We start from the raw sequence: 20,537 nt of genomic DNA on the forward strand, positions 1-20,537 counted from the left end.
CTCTCTCTTCCTCTTTTTTATATTTATTTATAAAATTGTATTAAAATAAAAAAAAAGTCACGTTTGTTGACTCCAGTGCACGGAGAGAAATTTGTGCGGACGAGCTCCATACACCAGGGCACGGATATTGTAGCCTGCGCTGAACCGGTTGCGCCACGTCATTCCGTGAACCGCACTGTCCTCGTGAATTAGTAGATTTGAGGCCTCGGCCTTTTAAAATTCAAAATATAAAAAATTATTACAATTTACAAAATATTATTTACTCGATAATTTATACATGGTAAGAATGACATATATGCAACGATATTTTCATCAGAATTATTCTTTCATATTTCAGTATTTATCATCAATTTATTTTAACTTTTAAATTAGTATAAAAAAATTTAAATTTTTTAAAACTCTAACAATAATGAAAAACTATCTGAATAATATATATTTCCATTAAGCATGATTTTCTCTAGAAATGTCTTTTATCATGAAATTTACTGTTCATATAATTTTATATCAATTTAAAAATTTCGACAGTTATCTTATTTTATATAAAAAATTTTACATAATTTTTTTTTTTTTTCAAGGGAAACCTCCTACTAGTTGCACGCTACCCGCTTCGTTTATTTCATTTAGAAATAAACTTAGCTAGAAATGTGAATCAACTAAAATTCGAACTTGGGACCTCGGGTATCAATCACCAAGCCGTTTACCACATGCTCTAGGACGGTCGGTAAGACAATGCCACAGTTAGTAGGCAATTCTTCTCCTGTGTGCACTTTAAAGGATCGGTCCAAAGATGACGTGGTAGACTAAGTCCAAGGAATAGTAAGAGCATAATTGTTACTGTGGCAAACTACCTAATTTTTGGCAGGTTTTAATTGATTTTTGCATAAAAAGCCAAAAATTTCTGAAAAAAGACACATGGTTTATTAGTAAAATTAATATTTATAATATACAGCGAATTTTGTAATCTTTGTCCAGTGAGTAATGAAAATAACTTTTTAAATCTTAATTAATTCTCTTAATTGTAGTTTACTTGGTGTTCTCTGTTTCTACACTTTTTTTTTTTTTACTTTGTTAAACATTTAATTAAATTTTAAATTTTATAGTGATTCATAAATTGTTAATAAATGATAGAACGCCATGAATATTAAGTTTCTTGCTAATTATATTATGGAGTACCAATAAAGTGATACCATTTCTGTGACTACTGATCAGATTCAGTGAATCTCGTTAACTTAAGTCAGTAAATAATTATCAGATTTAATAAAATATTTATTAATATTAAAATCAACTATGTGAATGCTACTATTATAATTATTATTCAACGGCCTATAAAGCCCATGGGCCTTGACATTTTGAGGAGCTTCAAATTTAAATTGTAATATGAATTTACGCCACGGAATTTGGGTTTCCTCGGCCCATAAGTAATACCAATTTGGGCCTGAATTTTTTTTTTTTTTGGCTTGAGTATATTCAAAAACCTAAATTTTAAAACGTAAAAAATAACTATTTAAACACTGCACACAAAATTTAAATAAAATGAGAAGCTCTCCACTGAATATCACTTTATAATTTTTACATATTTCTTCTTCCTGATTTATTCAAAATTTGTTAACAATCACTTCGAAGTTTATTTCTCGTCATAGAAACCATAAACTCCGGGAAATCACAAGCTTTCCATTTAAATATAAATCACTCTAATTACAGTTCTACACATCAACTAATTTTTTAGGACTCTTTTAATATGAATTAATGATAGATAAAAATGATAATTTCGAATCCGTTTGGATATTGTATAAAATATACTAATATTATTCGATATAAATATTATTTGAAAAGTGCTTTTAGAGCAGGGTTGCTGTGTGCTCAGGAGCAGGAAGGCCTCCGTGCTCCTGAGCCGTTTTCGATGATGGAGTTTTCAAATCGACGATCGGTTCCGTTAAACTTGATCTAGCGTATTTGAAATTTCTAGAAAATAATTTTTGCGATTTTTCGATATCATTTACTTAGCAATCGAATGGATTCAAAATCAATAATTTTTAACGGCTGAAAATAAAAATTCTAAAAAGTGATGATATAGCACTAAAATTTTTTATCAGAAATATTGATCTTGTTGTAGATAGTATAAAAAATTTTGTATCAAAATTTCATCTGATTTGAATACTTCTACACCGTTAAACTTGAAAACGGCAGATATCAATCATTAAAAATTATGGATTTTGAATTCTTTCGATCACTAGGTAAATGATATCAAAAAATTATAAAAATTATTTTTTAGAAACTTCAAATGCGCTAGATTAAGTCTAACGGAGCCGATCGTCGATTCGAAAATTTGATTTATTTTTATTTATTATCAAGTGATCAATAGGTACGGCCATGTAGGCCATATATGGAGATGATAAAGCCAAACGTTGCATTGGAACAACCGCAAAGTATTTAGATGGAAACAAATAAAATTATTATTATTTTTTCTTTAAAATAATTTTATTATTTTTGGAAGGTTATTAAAATCCAAATTATATATAATACAAACAAAACAATCATTCAAAGGTAAAATTGCTTGAAGTCCCTCTCAACCGTGGTCCTTTTTGAAATGACCTCTCAACTACATTCTTTTTGTTTGACATAATTTTTTTCAATTCTTTTTTTGAACTTCATTATTTTTAGCCGATCATAATAAAGATTATGTTATATTTAATGTAAAACATAATTAACAACATTTTTTTACATTAAACAGGACACTACAATTTAAATTTAAAAAAAAATACAAAAAAAAATTATTATAGTGAAAGAACCAATGGGGGTTCTCAATAAATATGAAGTTTTTTTAGAACGCAGCTCATGCATGCATGTATGTACGTGTTTAGCAGAGAGTGGGTAGGGAATAAACGGCCGTAGCTGTTGCTTAGAGTGGTGCGTTTTGAAGAAGCCCCACTAATTCAAGCGTGGTTGTAATACAAAACTGCATGTGAACTTCTACTTATAAAAGCTAGCACAGGAGAGAAAGAAAGAAAGGAAAAAAAGGAAAAAGAAAAAGAAAAGGAGTTTGTAGGTAAAAGTGCATGCTTCTGAGAAAAGCAAGTGTTGGCTTAAATGGGCCAGTATCCTGCCATGTGGCGGGAGGCCATGTGAGCCGAGTCATGTTCGAAATGGCGTAAGGCTGGGTTGGGCCGAGTCATGTTCGAAATGGCATGAGGCCAGGTGGGCTGAGTCACAATCGAAACCCGTGGGTGCTGTTTCTGTACGCTTTAAGTGAATTGGTTGCGTATTTCTAACAGCTCGAGCTTTTGGGATTAATGATTAGCGTCAACGATCCGACAGCAAGATCTAGAGAGAGAGAGGGGATGGGTTGTAGTAATAGAGGAGAGAGATGGACTTTAGCTGGAACAACGGCTCTGGTCACAGGAGGCACCAAAGGAATTGGGTATAGTAGTATAATAATAATAATAATTCATATTAATTCTTGCTTGTTCTTTTCTTTTCTTTTCTTTTCTTTTCTTTTTTGTCACCTTGAAAAAAGCACATGATTAATGAATTTTTTTTTATTAACTAGTTTACGTTTTAGAACATTTTTATGTTACTTTATCACAAACTGCATTTATTTTCCTGTTTAAGAGAAGTGGATCTAAAATTTTGTGGAGATTAAGGTATATAAAGGAGTGGGGATTTTTTTTTGAGAAAGGAAGGTATCATACTATTCGTTTTGTTTATTTTTTAAGAAATAAATTCAGTTAGAAATATAAAACAACTAGGTTTTAAATTTGAGACCTTTGGATACCAACGAATCGGCTCTTTGCCACTTGCACGAGAGACGGTCAACTAAGTTTATTTTTTAAAAAAATAAACGAAACGGACAGCATATTATCTTTCTCTTAAAAAAAAATTATAAAAGAGAGGTTGGTCTGAAATTTTGTGGGGAATAAGGTATAAACATGTCACGGGGCAAAAAGACCTAGATCCACTTGGACTTCGATGTGAATGCAAATCACAAAAAGAGAAAAAAAAAAAAAGAAAAAAAGAAAAAAAGAAAAAGAGGTTGCATTTTATATGGAGGAAATTTATTTGGTGTGATTAACTATCTTGCCTGAATTTCTATTAGACTCTGACATGCACTTAAAATCCGTAATTAATATTATTTATCTATTCTTGGCTAATTTAAGTTTTATATATTTGCTTTGAATTGAAAATTTTATCTAGACACGCCATTGTCGAAGAGTTAGCAGGATTTGGTGCAACGGTACATACATGTGCTAGGAATGAAGCAGACCTCCAGAATTGCTTGAAGAAATGGGAAAAGATGAATTTGAAAGTCACTGGATCAGCATGCGATGTCTCTTCTAGGAGCGAAAGAGAGAAGCTGATGGAGAGTGTTCAATCCATTTTCCAAGGAAAGCTCAACATACTTGTAAGTAATATATAACTATTTATTACCCAACATTCCTAGCGTAAATAGCAAAGGACTTAATAATTGATACCCGATGTCCCAATTCGAACTCTAATTATTTCACATTTTTAGAAAAATTTATTTCTAAAAAAACATGAACAAAATGGTAGGAAGTTATCTAAAGTTTTTCCTAGTATTACAACATTCCATCAAAAGTTATTTAAGTTTATATGATGTGGATAGGGAATGAGCTGAGTTTTGCAGCTCCTAGTGACTTGGTTTGAGTGAAGGGTATAATTTATCCTTCTTTTTTCTTTTTTTTAGTCCTTTTTTGTTCTAATTGTTTTTTATGTTTTCTGAAGCTGCATGCGTTGCCTCAACTCTTTCTTATACTAAATGAATTAAACAGATACGGTGCTATCATTCTCTTAAAAAAAATTATTTAAGGTTCTGCGTCTTAAGCATAAAGAGACAAATGGTGCATAAATTACTGTGTTTTCCAAGAACTCAATAGCTGTTATTAATTTACTTTCCAACACCCTTTTTTTTTTTTAAGAAATAGCTACTAAAATTAACAATTAAGAGATCCATTAATCCATGTTTGTGTGTTTCGCTGGCTAGGCTACTATACTTTTATGAGTATAAGTTTCTTTGTACTCATAAATTTTTGACCATTAGATAAAGATATGTGCGGTTAAGATGATAGTGGTCCCCAGTTAGAATAATAGTGGTCCTTTAGGGTTGAGTGGGTGGTTGGTTGAATAGTATGATTTAACGGATGGAAATAATCAAAGAGGTAGATCTAATATCCAAAAATTTATGAGTATAAAGAGACTTATATATACTTATAAAAGTACAGTAACCTGACTCGTGTTTGACTTGCAGGTTAATAATGCAGGAATAATCCGCATGAAGTCAACAACAGAGCACACAGCAGAGGACTACTCTGTTACCATGGCCACAAATTTTGAATCTGCTTTCCATCTGAGCCAATTAGCTCACCCCCTTCTTAAGGCATCAGGGAAGGGCAATATTGTCTTTATATCCTCCATTGCAGGGATCGTAGGGTTCCCTTCTTTCTCCATCTATGCAGCAACTAAAGGTAGATAGAAACATGTGAATTTGAAAAAAAAAATTTTGTTTAACTAAATTTTGATATGCTTGATGTTTGAAATGTTGTTGTTGTCTCTTGTTGGTTTTCCTCTGATCAGGAGCGATGAATCAAGTCACAAAAAATCTGGCTTGCGAATGGGCAGGCGACAATATACGCGTAAATTGCGTAGCTCCAGGACCAATCAAAACTCATATCGTGTAATCGGTGCTGCTCTGATGTTATTTTAAATTTTTATAAAATAATAATTATTTTTTAATATATTTTTAACATTTATATTCAACAGATATATAACTCTTATAATTTTTATTGGATTGGAGAACAAACGATTCTCCAATTACTGAACAGTTCTACTAATGTGCGAGTGAATATTAGCGAATTAATTGCTTCTCTTCTTGTTAATTGTTATCCTTCAATAGCTACCTAGAAATGAGGAGCTCATGGCCAGAGAATTTGTTCGGATTCCGCTCGGGCGAATCGGCAAGCCGGAGGAGGTGGCTTCGACGGTGGCTTTTCTTTGCATGCCTGCCGCGTCGTACATCACCGGCCAAGTCATCTGCGTCGACGGCGGCCGCACAATCAACGGTGCTTCCTAGTGTCCTCCCTAGCAGGTTTATGAAGCTGCAGAAACTTTTATTTAGGTGTTGAAACTTGGAACTAAGCTTCAGATATGTAGAAGCTCTAAGCATAGTTATGGAATTGGATGTGTTGCGTTTAGGTTCATTTCAAATGTGTGGTGTGCGTGTATTTTACAAAGTGTTGTTACACATATTGTTTGGTGCTTGGTTACATTCTCGAATAAATTGCTATTTGTGATATGATGATCCACTTAAACTTTCATAGTGCGTTTTGATTGAATTTATAATAGTAAGTTCGCACAAGATTTAACTATTGACAAATAAATATTGAAATAATTAATTATATACTTTTCAAAAATTTTGAAATATTTTATATATTTTATTTTTTAATTTAAAACATATCGCTCGAATATTTTTTTGTTATTTAAAAATAATTCTGCTGTTAATACTCGTTAAGTCTTTTCGAATTAAATTAGGATTAAATTTCTACCAAAAATTAAAAAAAAATCAAAATACCTTTTTTGTTCCTAACTCAAAAACAAATACGAAATATTAGTGACATTAGAAGAATATATTTATAAGAACAAAAGGTCAAAATACCTTTTTTTTGTCCCTAACTTAAAAACAAATAAAAAAAATTAATAATGACAAAAAAAATATATATTTGAAAGACCAAAATAGTAATTTTATAAAAATAACGGCTGTTCTTAATCGTTTACTAACATAATCTAATTTTACAGATATATTTGAAAGAACTTAAAAAGATTAAAAAAAAAAAAAATTGGCGAAATAGTTAACACACGAGCCGCTTCATTTATTAAAAAAATAAACTAAGCTATAGGGGTGAGTCAACACAGATCCCTATGGGATAAAAAAGTATATATATATATATTTTATATTAACTTTTTATATGTGATAAATAAAAAATTTTGAAAATTTTAAAAGATACGTAAGCAATTGCCTCATAATCACATAAATAATAATAAAATATATAACATGGGATCGATGTGACTACGTATTGTTGTGTGAAAAAGTCATAAATAAAGTGATTGTTGTGATCAAATCAGTCACTCAAAAACTGTCAAAGTACATTTTTCTCTTGCTGCCCTAGCATATACTATGTAGAAGTTCAGCATAACATTTGACCATCATTGCCGACCGTTTCTAAAACAAATGACAAAAAATGAGGTATGTAGTTCGTATCTGAGATCCAAATTTGAATACTAGTTGATTCATATTTCCAGCTAAGTTTATTTCTAAATAAAATAAACGAAGCGGGTAGCATGTTATTTATCTCTCTCAAAAAAAAAAAAACAGTTAACCATCATTACGGACCGTCTCTATTGCAAGTGGTAAAAGATTTGATAGTTGATACCCGAGATTTCGAGTACGAATCCCAATTAATTCACATTTTAAACTAAGTTTATTTCTAAATAAAATAAACGAAACAAGTAGCATACAAACTATCTCTCTCTAAAAAAAAAAAAAAACATTTGACCATCGTTATTGCATCATCTATGGAGAAGCAGGATCGATCTCCACCGTTGGATCCAATTAATTTATTTTTTCGCATGACATTCTTTCATATTTTAATTTTTTTAATAAAAAATAGTATATTATCTATTAATTTCATTTATTAAATAAATAAATTTAACCTACAAAATATAGAGATAGCTGAGGCCTCAAGAAGACTTCGTGCATTCCACACGTAAGTGCCCATGAAAAATAAATATTAAATTACTATTAACTTTGTTAAATTTAATAATTTTAATTACTTTAATTGAATAAAAATAAAATAACTAGAACCAGTAGTTAATAGTAGTGTTAAATTTAATTATATTTCTAATTTATAAAGTATAACAATTTAAATAGAAGAAAAGTTGTTCGTGTGCCGGCTGAAAAATTATATAGTCAAGAGCCTATTTTGAAACGGCACATAGTTTAAGGGTGTTCGCAGTGAATTTGAATTTGTTAATCTTAATTAAATAGAAATTAAATTTTGGAAAAAAAAAAACAAAAAAAAAATTTGATATTGCTGGTAGAGTTTTAACACCTTTCTTGTTGGATTTGAACTTGAAATGTCAAGTATCAACCATCAAATTCTTTATCACTTGCGCTAAGGATAGTCGCTTACGTCTCTCTTGTTCTTTTTTTTTTTTTTTGAGAGAGAGATAGGTAGCATGCTATCTGCTTTGTTTATTTTATTTAGAAATAAACTTAGCTGAAAATATGAATCAATTAGGATTCGAACTTGAAACCTCATATACTAACTATCAAATCTTTTGCCACTTGTTTTAGTGAGTTTTAGTGACGGTGAGTTACGTCTCTCTTGTTCGTATGTGTTTATAAGAGAGCAGCGAGAGGATATGTGGCCGTCCATTAATTCGTGCTTTTCTAAGAAGCCCTGCTTTATTGTGAGAAAAAGCGCTTTTCAAAAGAGATAGAGCTACCTAGAGAGAAGAGAGAGAGAGAGAGAGAGAGAGAGAGAGAGAGAGAGAGAGATGATGGATTGTAGTAAGAGAGGAGAGAGATGGTCTCTTGCTGGAGCAACGGCTCTGGTCACGGGAGGCACCAAAGGGATTGGGTATAATACTACAATTCACATCAATTCTCACTGTTCATATCTTTTCTTTTTTTCGAAGTTCTAAACCAGCACTTAATTAGATCACATAAGTAACTTTATTTGTATGCTATAGGTTAATTTACATTTTGTTTATTTGTTCTGAATTGAAAATTTTATTCAGGCATGCCGTTGTTGAAGAGTTAGCAGGATTTGGTGCGACAGTACATGTATGTGGTAGAAACGAAGTAGATCTCCAAAATTGCTTGAAGAGATGGGATGAGATGAAACTGAAAGTCACTGGATCAGTGTGTGATGTCTCTTCAAGAAGCGAAAGAGAGAAGCTGATGGAGAGGGTTCAATCCATTTTCCATGGAAAGCTCAACATCCTTGTAAGCGATATAAAACTATCTCATGTGTATATTTTACGTAATACTGAAAGACTATAGATTGATTTATGAAGAAGTTAATTAATGATATGTAGTTTCTAATCATTTCACCAATTGCATCTACTAATAGACGTATAAATTTTACAGAACACTGAAAACAGATAACAATAATAATATTGGTGGAATTGGAAATAAAAAAAATTATAAATTAGAAGAAACTTAGATTTATATTAGCCTTTTTCGCTTGCTTCTAAAACAACTTCTCTCGGTTTGAGAAGAAGAAGCATCAAATTTGATGCTTGGAGTTTTTAGCGACACTATTTGAGCCGTGCTAATCTAGCTTTTAGGCTTCTCTCAGCTTGATAGGTAAAAGCTAGCAAGTAGGTAGCTAGTCAAAAATAGCTTTTAGGCTTCAAAAGCAGAGTCTCCTATTTGAACTATTTGAGCCATGCTGATCTAGCTGTAAATATAAAACAACAAGATCTCGAACTTAGGATTTCGAATACCAGTCTTCATGTCTTCTCTGTACTGGTTATTCTATACAAAAGTTATTACGAGAAAATTAATGAAAATGTTACTACGGGCGGAAAACATTAGGAAGCAAAGTGAAATCGAGCCATACACTAGGGACCTATACAAAGGTTTTCTTCCATCAAAAGTCCATGTTCAACTATATATATAAGGAGAAATATGATACATAAATCAAGACATTTTCAACAACTCAATAGCTGTTATTTGTCTTCAAATACCCTTCTAATTTTTAACAATTATAGGATCCCATTAATTCAAATTTGTTTTGGTTCTTTTTTTTAGGTTAACAACACAGGGACAGCCCATACTAAGCCAACTACAGAGTACACAGCTGAGGACTACTCTTTTTTGATGGCCACAAACTTTGAATCTGCTTTCCATTTAAGCCAATTAGCCCACCCCCTCCTTAAGGCATCAGGGAGGGGTAATATTGTCTTTGTATCCTCCATTGCAGGAGTTATAGGGTTCCCTGCTCTCACCATTTACGCCGCCACAAAAGGTACAAATTTTGAATTCAAATCATGTTTAAATAAATTTTGATAGTTTGATATTCGAAATGTTGTTATTGTCTCTGTGCTTTTCCTTCCCGATCAGGTGCCATGAATCAAGTCACGAAGAATCTGGCCTGCGAGTGGGCGGTCGACGACATACGCGTAAACTGCGTCGCTCCAGGGCCAATCAAAACTCCACTCATGAAACCAGTTACGTTTTCGGACCTTGTTCTTTTATACAAATTAATAATAGTAATAACTTACATGTTATGTTACTCGCTAAGATGATTCTCCTTTTTGTTATGCTTACAGCTGCTTGACAATGAGGAGCTCACAGCAAAAGAAGCTGCTCGGGCTCCGCTCGCACGAATCGGCGAGCCGGAGGAGGTGGCTGCAATGGTGGCTTTTCTTTGCATGCCGGCCGCGTCGTACACCACCGGCCAAGTCATCTGCGTCGACGGCGGCCGCACAATCAACGGTGCTTCCTAGTGTCCTCCCTACAGGTTTGTAGAAGCTGCAGAAACTTTTATTTAGGTGTTGAAACTTGGAACTAAGCTTCAGATATGTAGAAGCTCTAAGCATAGTTATGGAATTGGATGTGTTGCGTTTAGGTTCATTTCAAATGTGTGGTGTGCTTGTATTTTACAGGTGTGTTGTATAACATGTATTGTTTGGTGCTGGTTACATTCTCGAATAAATTGCTATTTGTGATATGATGATCCACTTAAACTTTCATAGTGCGTTTTGATTGAGTTTATAATTGTAAGTTCTCACAAGATTTAACTGTCGATAAATAAATATTGAAATAATTACTTATATATACTTTTCAAAAATTTCGAAATATCTTATATATATATTTTTTTTTAATTTAAAATATATTGCTCATATATTTTTCTGTTATTTAAAAATAACTCTGCTGACAGTTCTCGTTAAGTTTTTTTGGATTAAATTAAGATTAAATTTCTACCAAAATTAAAAAGAAGTCAAAATACTTTTTTTGTTCCTAACTTAAGAACAAATACGAAATATTAATGGCGGTAGAAGGATATATTTGAAAGAATAAAAAGTCAAAATACTTCTTTTGCCCCTAACTTAAGGACTGCAAATAAAAAAAGTTGATGACGGCAAAAAAATATATTTGAAAAGGCAAAATAATAATTTTACAGAAATAACAGCTGTTCCTAACAGTTTGCTAACATAATTTAATTTTATAGATATATTTGAAAGAACTTGAAAATATATATATACAGTGGGCTGGTATGCTTATGGAAGCACGGAGCCCTCCGTGCTTTCAAGTTGTTTTCGATATTCGGACTTTCGAATCGACGATCGGCTCCGTTAGAGTTGATCTAGAGTATTTGAAATACCTAGAAAATAAATTTTGTGATTTTTCGATATCATTTGCCTAGTGATCGAAGGGCCTCAAAATCAATAATTTTAATGGCCGTGATGAGCCGGTTGCAAGTTTAACGGTGTAGAAATATCCAAATCACATGAAATTTTGATAGAAAATTCTTTATACCATATAAAACAAGATCAATAAGTTTGATCTAAAATTTTAACGTCATATTATCATATTTTGTAAGATTTTTATTTTCAGTCGTTGATTTTGAGCCACTTCGATCACTAGGCAAATGATATCGAAAAATCGCAAAATTTATTTTCTAAATACTTCAAATACCCTAGATCAAGTCTAATGGAGCCGATCGTCGATTCGAAAGTCCGAACATCGAAAACAAAGTGGAAGCACGGAGCGCTCCGTACTTCCATAAGCATCGCTACCGCCACTTCTCTCTCTCTCTCTCTCTCTATACTATATTATTTAGGAGAGAGAGATGAGACTGGGCCTGGGACCGCTTCGAGCTTGAGAGAGCTATATTATATACTACTACTATATTATATATATAATAATATAGCCTCTTCTCTCTCTCTCTCCTCTCTCCTATATATATATATAGTTAGGAGAGAGAGGACTCAGCGTCTTAGAGAGAGAGAGAGAGAGAGCTAGGCTGGTATACTATCGGTAGCACGGAGGCCTCCGTGCTACTAAGTTGTTTTCAATGATGCGGCTTTCAAATCGACGATCGGCTCCGTTAGACTTGATCTACACTATTTAAAAGTATTTGGAAACTAAATTTCATAATTTTTCGACATTATTTGGCTAGTGATCAAAAGGTCTCAAAATTGATAATTTTAATGGTAGATTTGATGCTTTTGTGAATTTAACGGTGTAAAACAATCCAAATTTGATGAAATTTTTATAGAAAATTTTTTTCACTACTTAGAGTAAGATCAGTATCTCTGATCTTAAATTCAAGTCTTTTATCATCACTTTTTATGAAATTTTTATTTTCAGTCGTTAATTTTTAGACTACTCGTTTTGATAGGTAATTGATGCCGAAAAAAGTATGAAATTTAGTTTCCAAATACTTTGAATAGTGTAGATCAAGTCTAACGGAACCGATCGTCGATTTGGAAGCCGCATCACTGAAAACAACTTGGTAGCACGGAGGCCTCCGTGCTACCGATAGTATACCAGCTTAGCTCTATAGAGCTATACAGAAGAGAGAAGATGAGAGAGAGAGAGAGAGAGAGAGAGAGAGTAGGGCTACTATACTCTTATGAGTATTGGGCCCTTCGTACTCATAAGTTGTTTTCGATGATGGAGCTTCCGAATCGACGATCCACTTCGTTAAATATGATCTAGAGTATTTGAAACTTTTAGAAAATAAATTTCGTAATTTTTCGAAATCATAATAAAGTCCATCAAGCGGGCATAAAATGAACTATCAAAATCGAACGACGTCCTAAAAATGGATGATCGGATCCTTCAATTTAAGATCGGAGTTATTGATCTTTATCTAGGTAGTGAATAGAATTTTCTATCAAAATTTCAACCAATTCCGATTCATTTACACCGTTAAACTAGCAAGTATCCCATAACGGTTGTTAAAAATTGTCAATTTTGTGAGTTTTTGATCGTAAGGCAAATGATGTCAAAAAATTATGAAAATTAATTTCTAGAAGTTTTAAATGCTCTAGATAATGTTTAACAGTGTGGATCGTCGATTTGGAAGCTCTATCATCGAAAACAACTTATGAGTACAAGGGCGATCATACTTATAAGAGTATAGTAGCCGACTCTAATAAATATATATTATTATACTAGTAATATATATTATATATAATATAATAATATATATATTAGTATATATATATATATACTATAACAAAATTTCTACTATTTAATAATATAGCGCCAACCAAAATTGTAAAGAGACCTATATTTTATAAAATTTAATTATTAGATTAAGATTCTAATTTTTTTTTTTTAACTTTCATTCAGGTAATAGAGCTATAATGTTTACATGTGTTTGGCAAGCTAGCTCATTATTCGTGGCTCGGTTATTAAACGACTGAATACCAGCTATTTTTCATCTCAATATGCTCAACTTGTTTTAAAATGCGGAACGGCGAAAAATAGATCCAGAAAATAATTTAATGCAAGAAAAGAAAAGATAAGCGGAAAGAACACACCGATATTTACGTGGTTCGGCCAACGGCCTACGTCCACGGGCGAAGACGGAGCAAATAATTTATTAATGTCAAAAAGGCGGAGTACAAAGAAGATCTCTCAAAGAACCAAAATTTAATTAGATCGAAAACGCCGAAATCCGCATCCTACAAGCGACTCCAAATAAGATAGCTCGGCTCACCATAGATGATGTGCGGCTCCTTTTTTGATGCCTCGGAATAGCAACAATATGCCTGTCGCCTTAATTAATTAGCATGTGCAGGCCGCGACTCCTTCACCTTAATTAATTAGCATGTAACGGGCCGCGGCTCCTTCACCAGAATGTTGACTTAATTAATTAGACTTGAGTCTAATTAACAATGCGGCATCATTAGAGCTTGCCTCTAATTAGAGCATGGACCACTAACAACTGAATTAATTTTGCATGGCTCTTAATTGGGTCGCGGCTTCATTAACTTGGCCGTAGCATGTATATATAATACATGTCTCCTAATTAGAGTCTAATTCTAATTAGATTAGAATTACACTCCTAATTATAATCCATATATGCCAAATTAAATCTAAATAATATCTAATCCCAATTAGATTAGGATTTATCCTCAATTTAGATAACTACAAATCTAAACCAAATATAACAATCTCCACCTTGGTTTAATTTGTAGTTTAGCTGCCGCTATGTCGAGATCGCCACAAAACTTCACCTTGAATTTAATTCGCCTTAATGCTCCTTAACGCTCTGTGTTCCGTCTTCTCCAAACGCCCCATAGGGTCTCAAGTGCTGCCAACTGCCACCAAGTCCAAACAATGTTTGAACTTGGCAATAGTAAGGGACTTAGTAAGCATATCCGCCGGATTGTCCTCAGTACCAATTTTCTTAACTGTCAACGTGCGTTTCCCAATCACATCCCGAACAAAGTGAAACTTTACATCGATGTGCTTTGTCCTCTCATGAAACATTTGATCTTTAGACAAATGAATAGCACTTTGACTGTCCGAATAAACAACCGTCGGATCCCAATAAGAAGAAAGCTCTCCAAATAAGCCTCTTAGCCACATAGCTTCCTTCACACCCTCTGTCATAGCAATATATTCCGCCTCCGTCGTAGACAAGGCGACAATAGGTTGTAGTGAAGCTTTCCAACTAACTGCACATCCGCCAATAGAGAATACATAACCTGAAAGTGATCTCCTCCTATCCAAATCACCTGCAAAGTCCGAATCAACATATCCAACCACACTATCCTTACACCTCCCAAACTCTAAACAAGTGTTAGTGGTACCTCGTAAGTATCTCAAAATCCACTTAACAGCCTGCCAATGAGCCTTACCAGGATTGGTCATATACCTGCTAACCATGCTCACTGCGTAGGAGATGTCCGGCCGTGTGCAAACCATGGCGTACATTATGCTCCCGACAGCACTGGAATAGGGAACATGTGACATGTACTCCCGCTCATCATCAGACTGCGGTGATAACTCGGCGGAAAGTCTGAAATGCGCCGCAAAAGGAGTGCTCACTGGTTTTGCGTCTGTCATCCCAAAACGCTTTAAAATCTTCTCTATATATTTCTCCTGTGTCAAATGCAGTAGTCCTGACTTATTGTCCCTCTTAATTTCCATACCAAGGATTTTCTTAGCAGCACCTAGATCTTTCATCCCAAACTCACCCTTAAGTAAAGCCTTCAATTTATTTATCTCAACTATGTCGCTGGAAGCAATTAACATATCATCGACATAGAGCAACAAATATATGAAAGATCCCTTATCAAGCTTTCTAAAATATACGCAACTGTCACGTTTGCTTCTGGAATATCCGTGACCTGTCATGAAGGAGTCGAACCGCTTATACCATTGTCGAGGAGACTGTTTTAAGCCATAAAGCGATTTCTTTAACAGGCAAACATGGTCCTCCTTCCCTTCAACAATGAATCCCTCCGGCTGTTTCATATAAATTTGCTCCTCAAGTTCTCCATGCAGAAAAGCTGTCTTAACATCAAGCTGCTCAAGATACAGGTCATTCATGGCTACTAACGATAAAAGAATACGAATAGAAGTATGCTTTACGACGGGTGAGAAAATATCATTAAAGTCCACACCTTCTACCTGACTGTAGCCCTTAGCAACTAAACGAGCTTTATACCTTGTATCTTCCACGCCAGGGATTCCGTCCTTTTTCTTGAAGACCCACTTACAGCCGACAATTTTCTTGCCTGTAGGCGGTTTTACCAACTCCCATGTGCGATTCTTATGGAGAGACTCCATCTCCTCATTCATCGCCATCAACCACTCTGCAGAACTGGCACCCGAAATAGCTTGATTATATGTGGAAGGTTCACCTTCTTCTTCTGTATCTTGTGCCACTGAAAGAGCGTACGCAACCATATCTTCATAACCATATCTCTGCGGTGGTTTAATCTGTCTCCTCGCTCTGCCTGTAGCAATGCTCTGCCTCTCAACTTGTGGGGTTTCAGTTACTGAGATGTCTGTCGACTGAACTTGTTCTGACTGAGAAGAATCCTGTGACTGAACTATACCATCGGTCTCTACCTCCACCTGCTTGCTAGCACTCGGGGTCTCATTAGAAGAATTACGGTTAGGATATAACATAGCAGATTCATCAAATGTGACATCCCTACTAATAATTAATTTAGACGATTCAGGATACCACAATCTATATCCCTTAACCCCCGATGCATAACCAATAAAAATGCACTTTTTAGCCCTAGGTTCTAACTTGCCTTCATTAACATGAACATAAGCAGGACAACCAAATATTCGCAAATTAGAATAATCAGAAGGGCTACCAGACCATACCTCCTCCGGAGTTTTGCAATCAAGTGCTGAATGTGGAGATCGATTCACTAGATAGCATGCCGTAGAGATCGCCTCTGCCGAGAAACTCTTAGCTAAGCCAGCATTAGAGAGCATAGAACGGGCCCTCTCCAAAAGAGTTCTATTCATCCGTTCGGCCACCCCGTTCTGCTGTGGAGTATGCCTAACTGTTTTATGTCGAACGATCCCTTCCTTTTTGCAGAATTCTTCAAACTCTGACGAACAGAATTCCAAACCGTTGTCGGTCCTTAATCTCTTGATCTTCTTTTCAGTTTGCTTTTCAATCACGACCTTCCACTGCTTGAAATAATTGAACACCTCATCCTTACTTTTCAGAAAGAACGCCCACACTTTACGAGAATAGTCGTCAATAAAAGTCAATATATATCTAGCACCACCATGAGTAGGAGTACGAGAAGGTCCCCAAAGATCAGAATGGATGTAGTCCAGAGTACCTTTTGTTCGGTGAACTGCGGCCTTAAAGCTGACTCTCTTTTGTTTGCCAAGAACACAATGCTCGCAGAAGTCCAACTTTTCTAAACTCTGACTACCAAGTAAACCTCTCTCGTCCAACTTCATCATACCATATTCACTCATATGGCCCAGTCGCATATGCCATAATCTGGTGCTATCCGAATCTGACTTAGAAGAAGAAGTCACTGCTGCTGAACCTGTCACAGTGGAACCCTGTAGAACATATAACATGTCGGACAATTTGGCCTTCATCACTACAAGATTCCCTTTAGCGACCTTCATTAATCCATCAGCTGAAGAATACTTAAAGCCTTTAGTATCAAGTGTACCCAATGAGATCAGATTTTTTCTCATATCCGGAACATGCCGAACCTCAGATATAGTCCTCACTACTCCATCGAACATTCGTACCCGAATAGTGCCAATTCCAATAACTGTGCACTTAGAGTGATTTCCCATCAATACATCTCCACCTTTAATAGGCATGTACGTCGAGAACCATTCTCTATGTGTACAGATATGAAAAGAACATGCGGAGTCCATAAGCCACTCATCCTGTCTGCGTGTCTTATCCGTAACTGTAAAGACGATATCATTTTTATCTGATTCTCCTGCTGCAACACTTGCTTCTGCTTCAGCATTGATATTTTTCTGACTTTGATTTTTATCACCGTTATTCTTCCGCTGCTCTTTATTTTTCAACTTGAAACAATCAGCTTTTATGTGACCCTTCTTCTTACAATAACCACAAATCAGATTTCTGTGCTTTGACTTTGATCTAGATGTACCTCTATTACCGGAACCCTTCTCCCGAGACCTCCCTCTAGCGACCAAACCTTGTCCTGAAGCTCCACCTGTCTCGTTGCTTATCTGCATGTCAATTCTCTCTTTTGAAAGTAAAGAGGATTTAACATCATCGAGACATAGAGTATCTCGTCCAAACAAGAAAGTCTCACGAAAATTCTTATAAGAGGGCGGTAGAGAACATAATAATAAAATGGCTTCATCTTCCTCCTCGATTTTAACATCTATCGAGCGGAGATCCATAATAATAGAATTAAATTCATCTAAATGCGACTTAATAGAGGTACCTTCCGCCATGCGCAACATGAAGAGACGTTGCTTCAAATATAACTTGTTGGTGAGAGACTTCGTCATATAGAGAGACTCCAATTTAAGCCAAAGCCCTGCAGCGGTCTTTTCATTCAAGACCTCGCGCAATACCTCATCGGATAAACATAATTGTATTGCCGTAAGAGCTTTATCATCAATCTCCTCCTTCTGCTCTGCTGTTAACGAATCGGGCATCTTTTCTTTTCCCAAACAGTGCCTTCTGCAATCCTTACTGCGTCAATACAGCACGCATCTTAACTTGCCATAATGCGAAACTGTTTGTCCTGTCAAATTTCTGAATCTCGAACTTCGTCGTCATCTTAATCCTCAAAGGGAATAGAAAGTCTCTAATACTAGTTTGTTAAAATTGGAACGGCAAAAAATAGATCTAGAAAATAATTTAATGCAGGAAACGAAAAGAAAAGAAAAGAGGAAAGAGCACACCGATATTTACGTGGTTCGGCCAACGGCCTACGTCCACGGGTGAAGACGGAGAAAATACTTTATTAATATCGAAAAGGCGGAGTACAAAAAAGATATCTCGAAAGACCAAAGCTTAATTAGATCCGAAAACGCCACAACAATCAACTCAGAAAGAAGGACTTCTCTTAACCCGTACGGACTCCAAAGTGGCGTTAATTAGAGTCGCCGTGGATCCTCACCGTACGGAACATGAATAGCTTGGTTTAATTAATTAGACTTGGGTCTAATTAACATTGCGGCATCATTAGACCTTGCCTCTAATTAAAGCACAGACCACACCACCAAGAATTAATTTTGCATGGCTCTTAATTGGGTCGCGGCGTTATTAACTTGGCCGTAGTATGTATATATAATACATGTCTCCTAACTAGAGTCTAATTCTAATTATATTAGAATTACATTCCTAATTATAATTCATTTATGCCAAATTAAATCTAAATTATATCCAATTCTAAATAGATTAGGATTTAACTCCAATTTAGATAACTACAAATCTAAACCAAATATAACAAAGACAAGATTATTGCCATCTAAATTCCTCCTACCACAACACTTGCTTTTGCTCGAATATTAATTCTTTTTTTATCTTGATTCTTTTCGCTGTTATTCTTTCGCTAATTTTATTTTTTAACTTAAAGCAATTAGTTTTTATGTGATCTTTCTTCTTACAACCGCAAATCAGATTTTTATATTTTGACTTTGATCTATATGTACTTTTGTTACTAAAACCCTTCTCTCGAGACCTCCCTCTAGCGACCAAACTTTCTGCTGAAGCACCACCTGTCTCGTGCTTATCTGCATATCGAGACATGGAGTATCTTGTTCAAATAAGAAGTTATCACGAAAATTTTTATAAGAGGAGGATAAAGAACATAATAATAAAAGAGTTTCATCCTCTTCCTTTATTTTGGCACTTATCGAGCGAAGATTCATAACAATAAAATTAAATTCATCTAAATGCAACTTAATAGATGTATCTTTTATTATGCGTAATATGAAGAGACGTTACTTCAAATATAATTTGTTGGTGAGAGATTTTTTTATGTATAAAGACTCCAATTTAAGCCACAATCCTATAACGGTCTTTTCATCCAATACCTCATGCAATACCTTATTGGATAAATATAATTATATTGCCATAAAAGATTTGGCATCAATCTCGTTCTTCTGCTCCGGCGTTAATGAATCAGGCATCTTTTCTTTTCCCAATAGTGTCACCTCATTGGATAAATATAATTATATTACCGTAAGAGTTTTGTCATCAATCTCCTCCTTCTGCTCCGATGTTAATGAATCGGGCATTTTTTCTTTTTCCAACAGTGCCTTCTGTAATCCTTACTATATTAGTATAGCACGCATCTTGGCTTGCTATAATGCAAAACTGTTGGCCTGTCAAAGTTTTGAATTTCGAACTTCATCGTTATCTTAATCCTCAAGTGAATAGAAAAGGCTTTGATACCAGTTTATTAAAATCAAAACAGCGAAAAATAAATTTAGAAAAATATTTAATGTAGAAAAAGAAAAAAAAAAGAGCACATTGAGATTTATATAGTTCGATCACCCGCCTACATCCATGGTTTAAGACGAAGCAAATAATGTGGAAGGTGGAGCACAAAAATATAGTCTTTAAAAAGAGCAAAATTCTAATTAGATTGAAAACGCCACAATCCCCGTCCATACAAGCAACTTCAAAATCGCTCGGCTCTCACCAATGCACACCACGCCGGTGTTACCACGCATATACGGATTACGGACACAAGAATCATCTCTTGCGTTGCTCAAGCGCGCACAGCTTGCCTCAATTATGCTTGCCCCTTTTAATTAGAGTTCCAGTTGAGAGGCTCTGCTGTCTCTCACCTGCATGGCTTAATTAGAGCTTAATAAGGCATCGCTTCATGGCTTCATTAATTTAGCCATAGCAATATATATATATATATATATATAATACATATATATATAGGCCATAAACACAAGTCTAATTCTAATTGAATTAGAATTAAACTCCTATTTATAATTCATATAGCCCAAATTAATTTAAATTACATTTTATTCTAATTAGGCT

General features: G+C 34.6%; 2 protein-coding genes across 4 annotated transcripts; both read left to right on the plus strand.

The window, feature by feature from the left end:
- Positions 1-3,338: 3,338 nt before the first annotated feature.
- Positions 3,339-6,327, plus strand: LOC109705858 (tropinone reductase homolog At1g07440-like). Of its 3 annotated transcripts, none has more exons than XM_020226641.1 (5): positions 3,339-3,418; positions 4,192-4,399; positions 5,264-5,480; positions 5,590-5,689; positions 5,917-6,327. In XM_020226641.1, exons 1-5 carry the CDS (start codon positions 3,339-3,341, stop codon positions 6,083-6,085), a joined length of 774 nt encoding a protein of 257 aa, XP_020082230.1. In that variant the 3' UTR covers positions 6,086-6,327. The 3 variants fall into 3 exon arrangements, with proteins under 3 accessions (XP_020082230.1, XP_020082229.1, XP_020082231.1); XM_020226640.1 differs by having other exon boundaries at positions 5,590-5,687; positions 5,909-6,327; XM_020226642.1 differs by having other exon boundaries at positions 5,590-5,682; positions 5,913-6,327.
- Positions 6,328-8,512: 2,185 nt separating this feature from the next.
- On the plus strand, positions 8,513-10,698 carry LOC109705857 (tropinone reductase homolog At2g29290-like). Its single transcript, XM_020226639.1, has 5 exons — positions 8,513-8,651; positions 8,812-9,019; positions 9,830-10,046; positions 10,142-10,248; positions 10,351-10,698. Exons 1-5 carry the CDS (start codon positions 8,569-8,571, stop codon positions 10,525-10,527), a joined length of 792 nt encoding a protein of 263 aa, XP_020082228.1. The 5' UTR covers positions 8,513-8,568; the 3' UTR covers positions 10,528-10,698.
- The last annotated feature ends 9,839 nt before the right edge of the window (positions 10,699-20,537 follow it).

This window comes from Ananas comosus, unplaced genomic scaffold (genome assembly GCF_001540865.1).
Source record: "Ananas comosus cultivar F153 unplaced genomic scaffold, ASM154086v1, whole genome shotgun sequence".
NCBI lineage: Eukaryota > Viridiplantae > Streptophyta > Magnoliopsida > Poales > Bromeliaceae > Ananas > Ananas comosus.

What these genes read in the sequence shown, in the direction of transcription:
- LOC109705857 (XM_020226639.1), top strand. Translation starts at nt 8,569, where the DNA reads ATGATGGATTGTAGTAAGAGAGGAGAGAGATGGTCTCTTGCTGGAGCA. An exon ending in GGAGGCACCAAAGGGATTGG is followed by an intron (nt 8,652 to 8,811) that starts GTATAATACTAC and finishes AATTTTATTCAG; the next exon opens with GCATGCCGTTGTTGAAGAGT. An exon ending in AAACTCCACTCATGAAACCA is followed by an intron (nt 10,249 to 10,350) that starts GTTACGTTTTCG and finishes TTATGCTTACAG; the next exon opens with CTGCTTGACAATGAGGAGCT.
- LOC109705858 (XM_020226640.1), top strand. Translation starts at nt 3,339, where the DNA reads ATGGGTTGTAGTAATAGAGGAGAGAGATGGACTTTAGCTGGAACAACG. An exon ending in CATCTATGCAGCAACTAAAG is followed by an intron (nt 5,481 to 5,589) that starts GTAGATAGAAAC and finishes TCCTCTGATCAG; the next exon opens with GAGCGATGAATCAAGTCACA. An exon ending in GACCAATCAAAACTCATATC is followed by an intron (nt 5,688 to 5,908) that starts GTGTAATCGGTG and finishes ATCCTTCAATAG; the next exon opens with CTACCTAGAAATGAGGAGCT.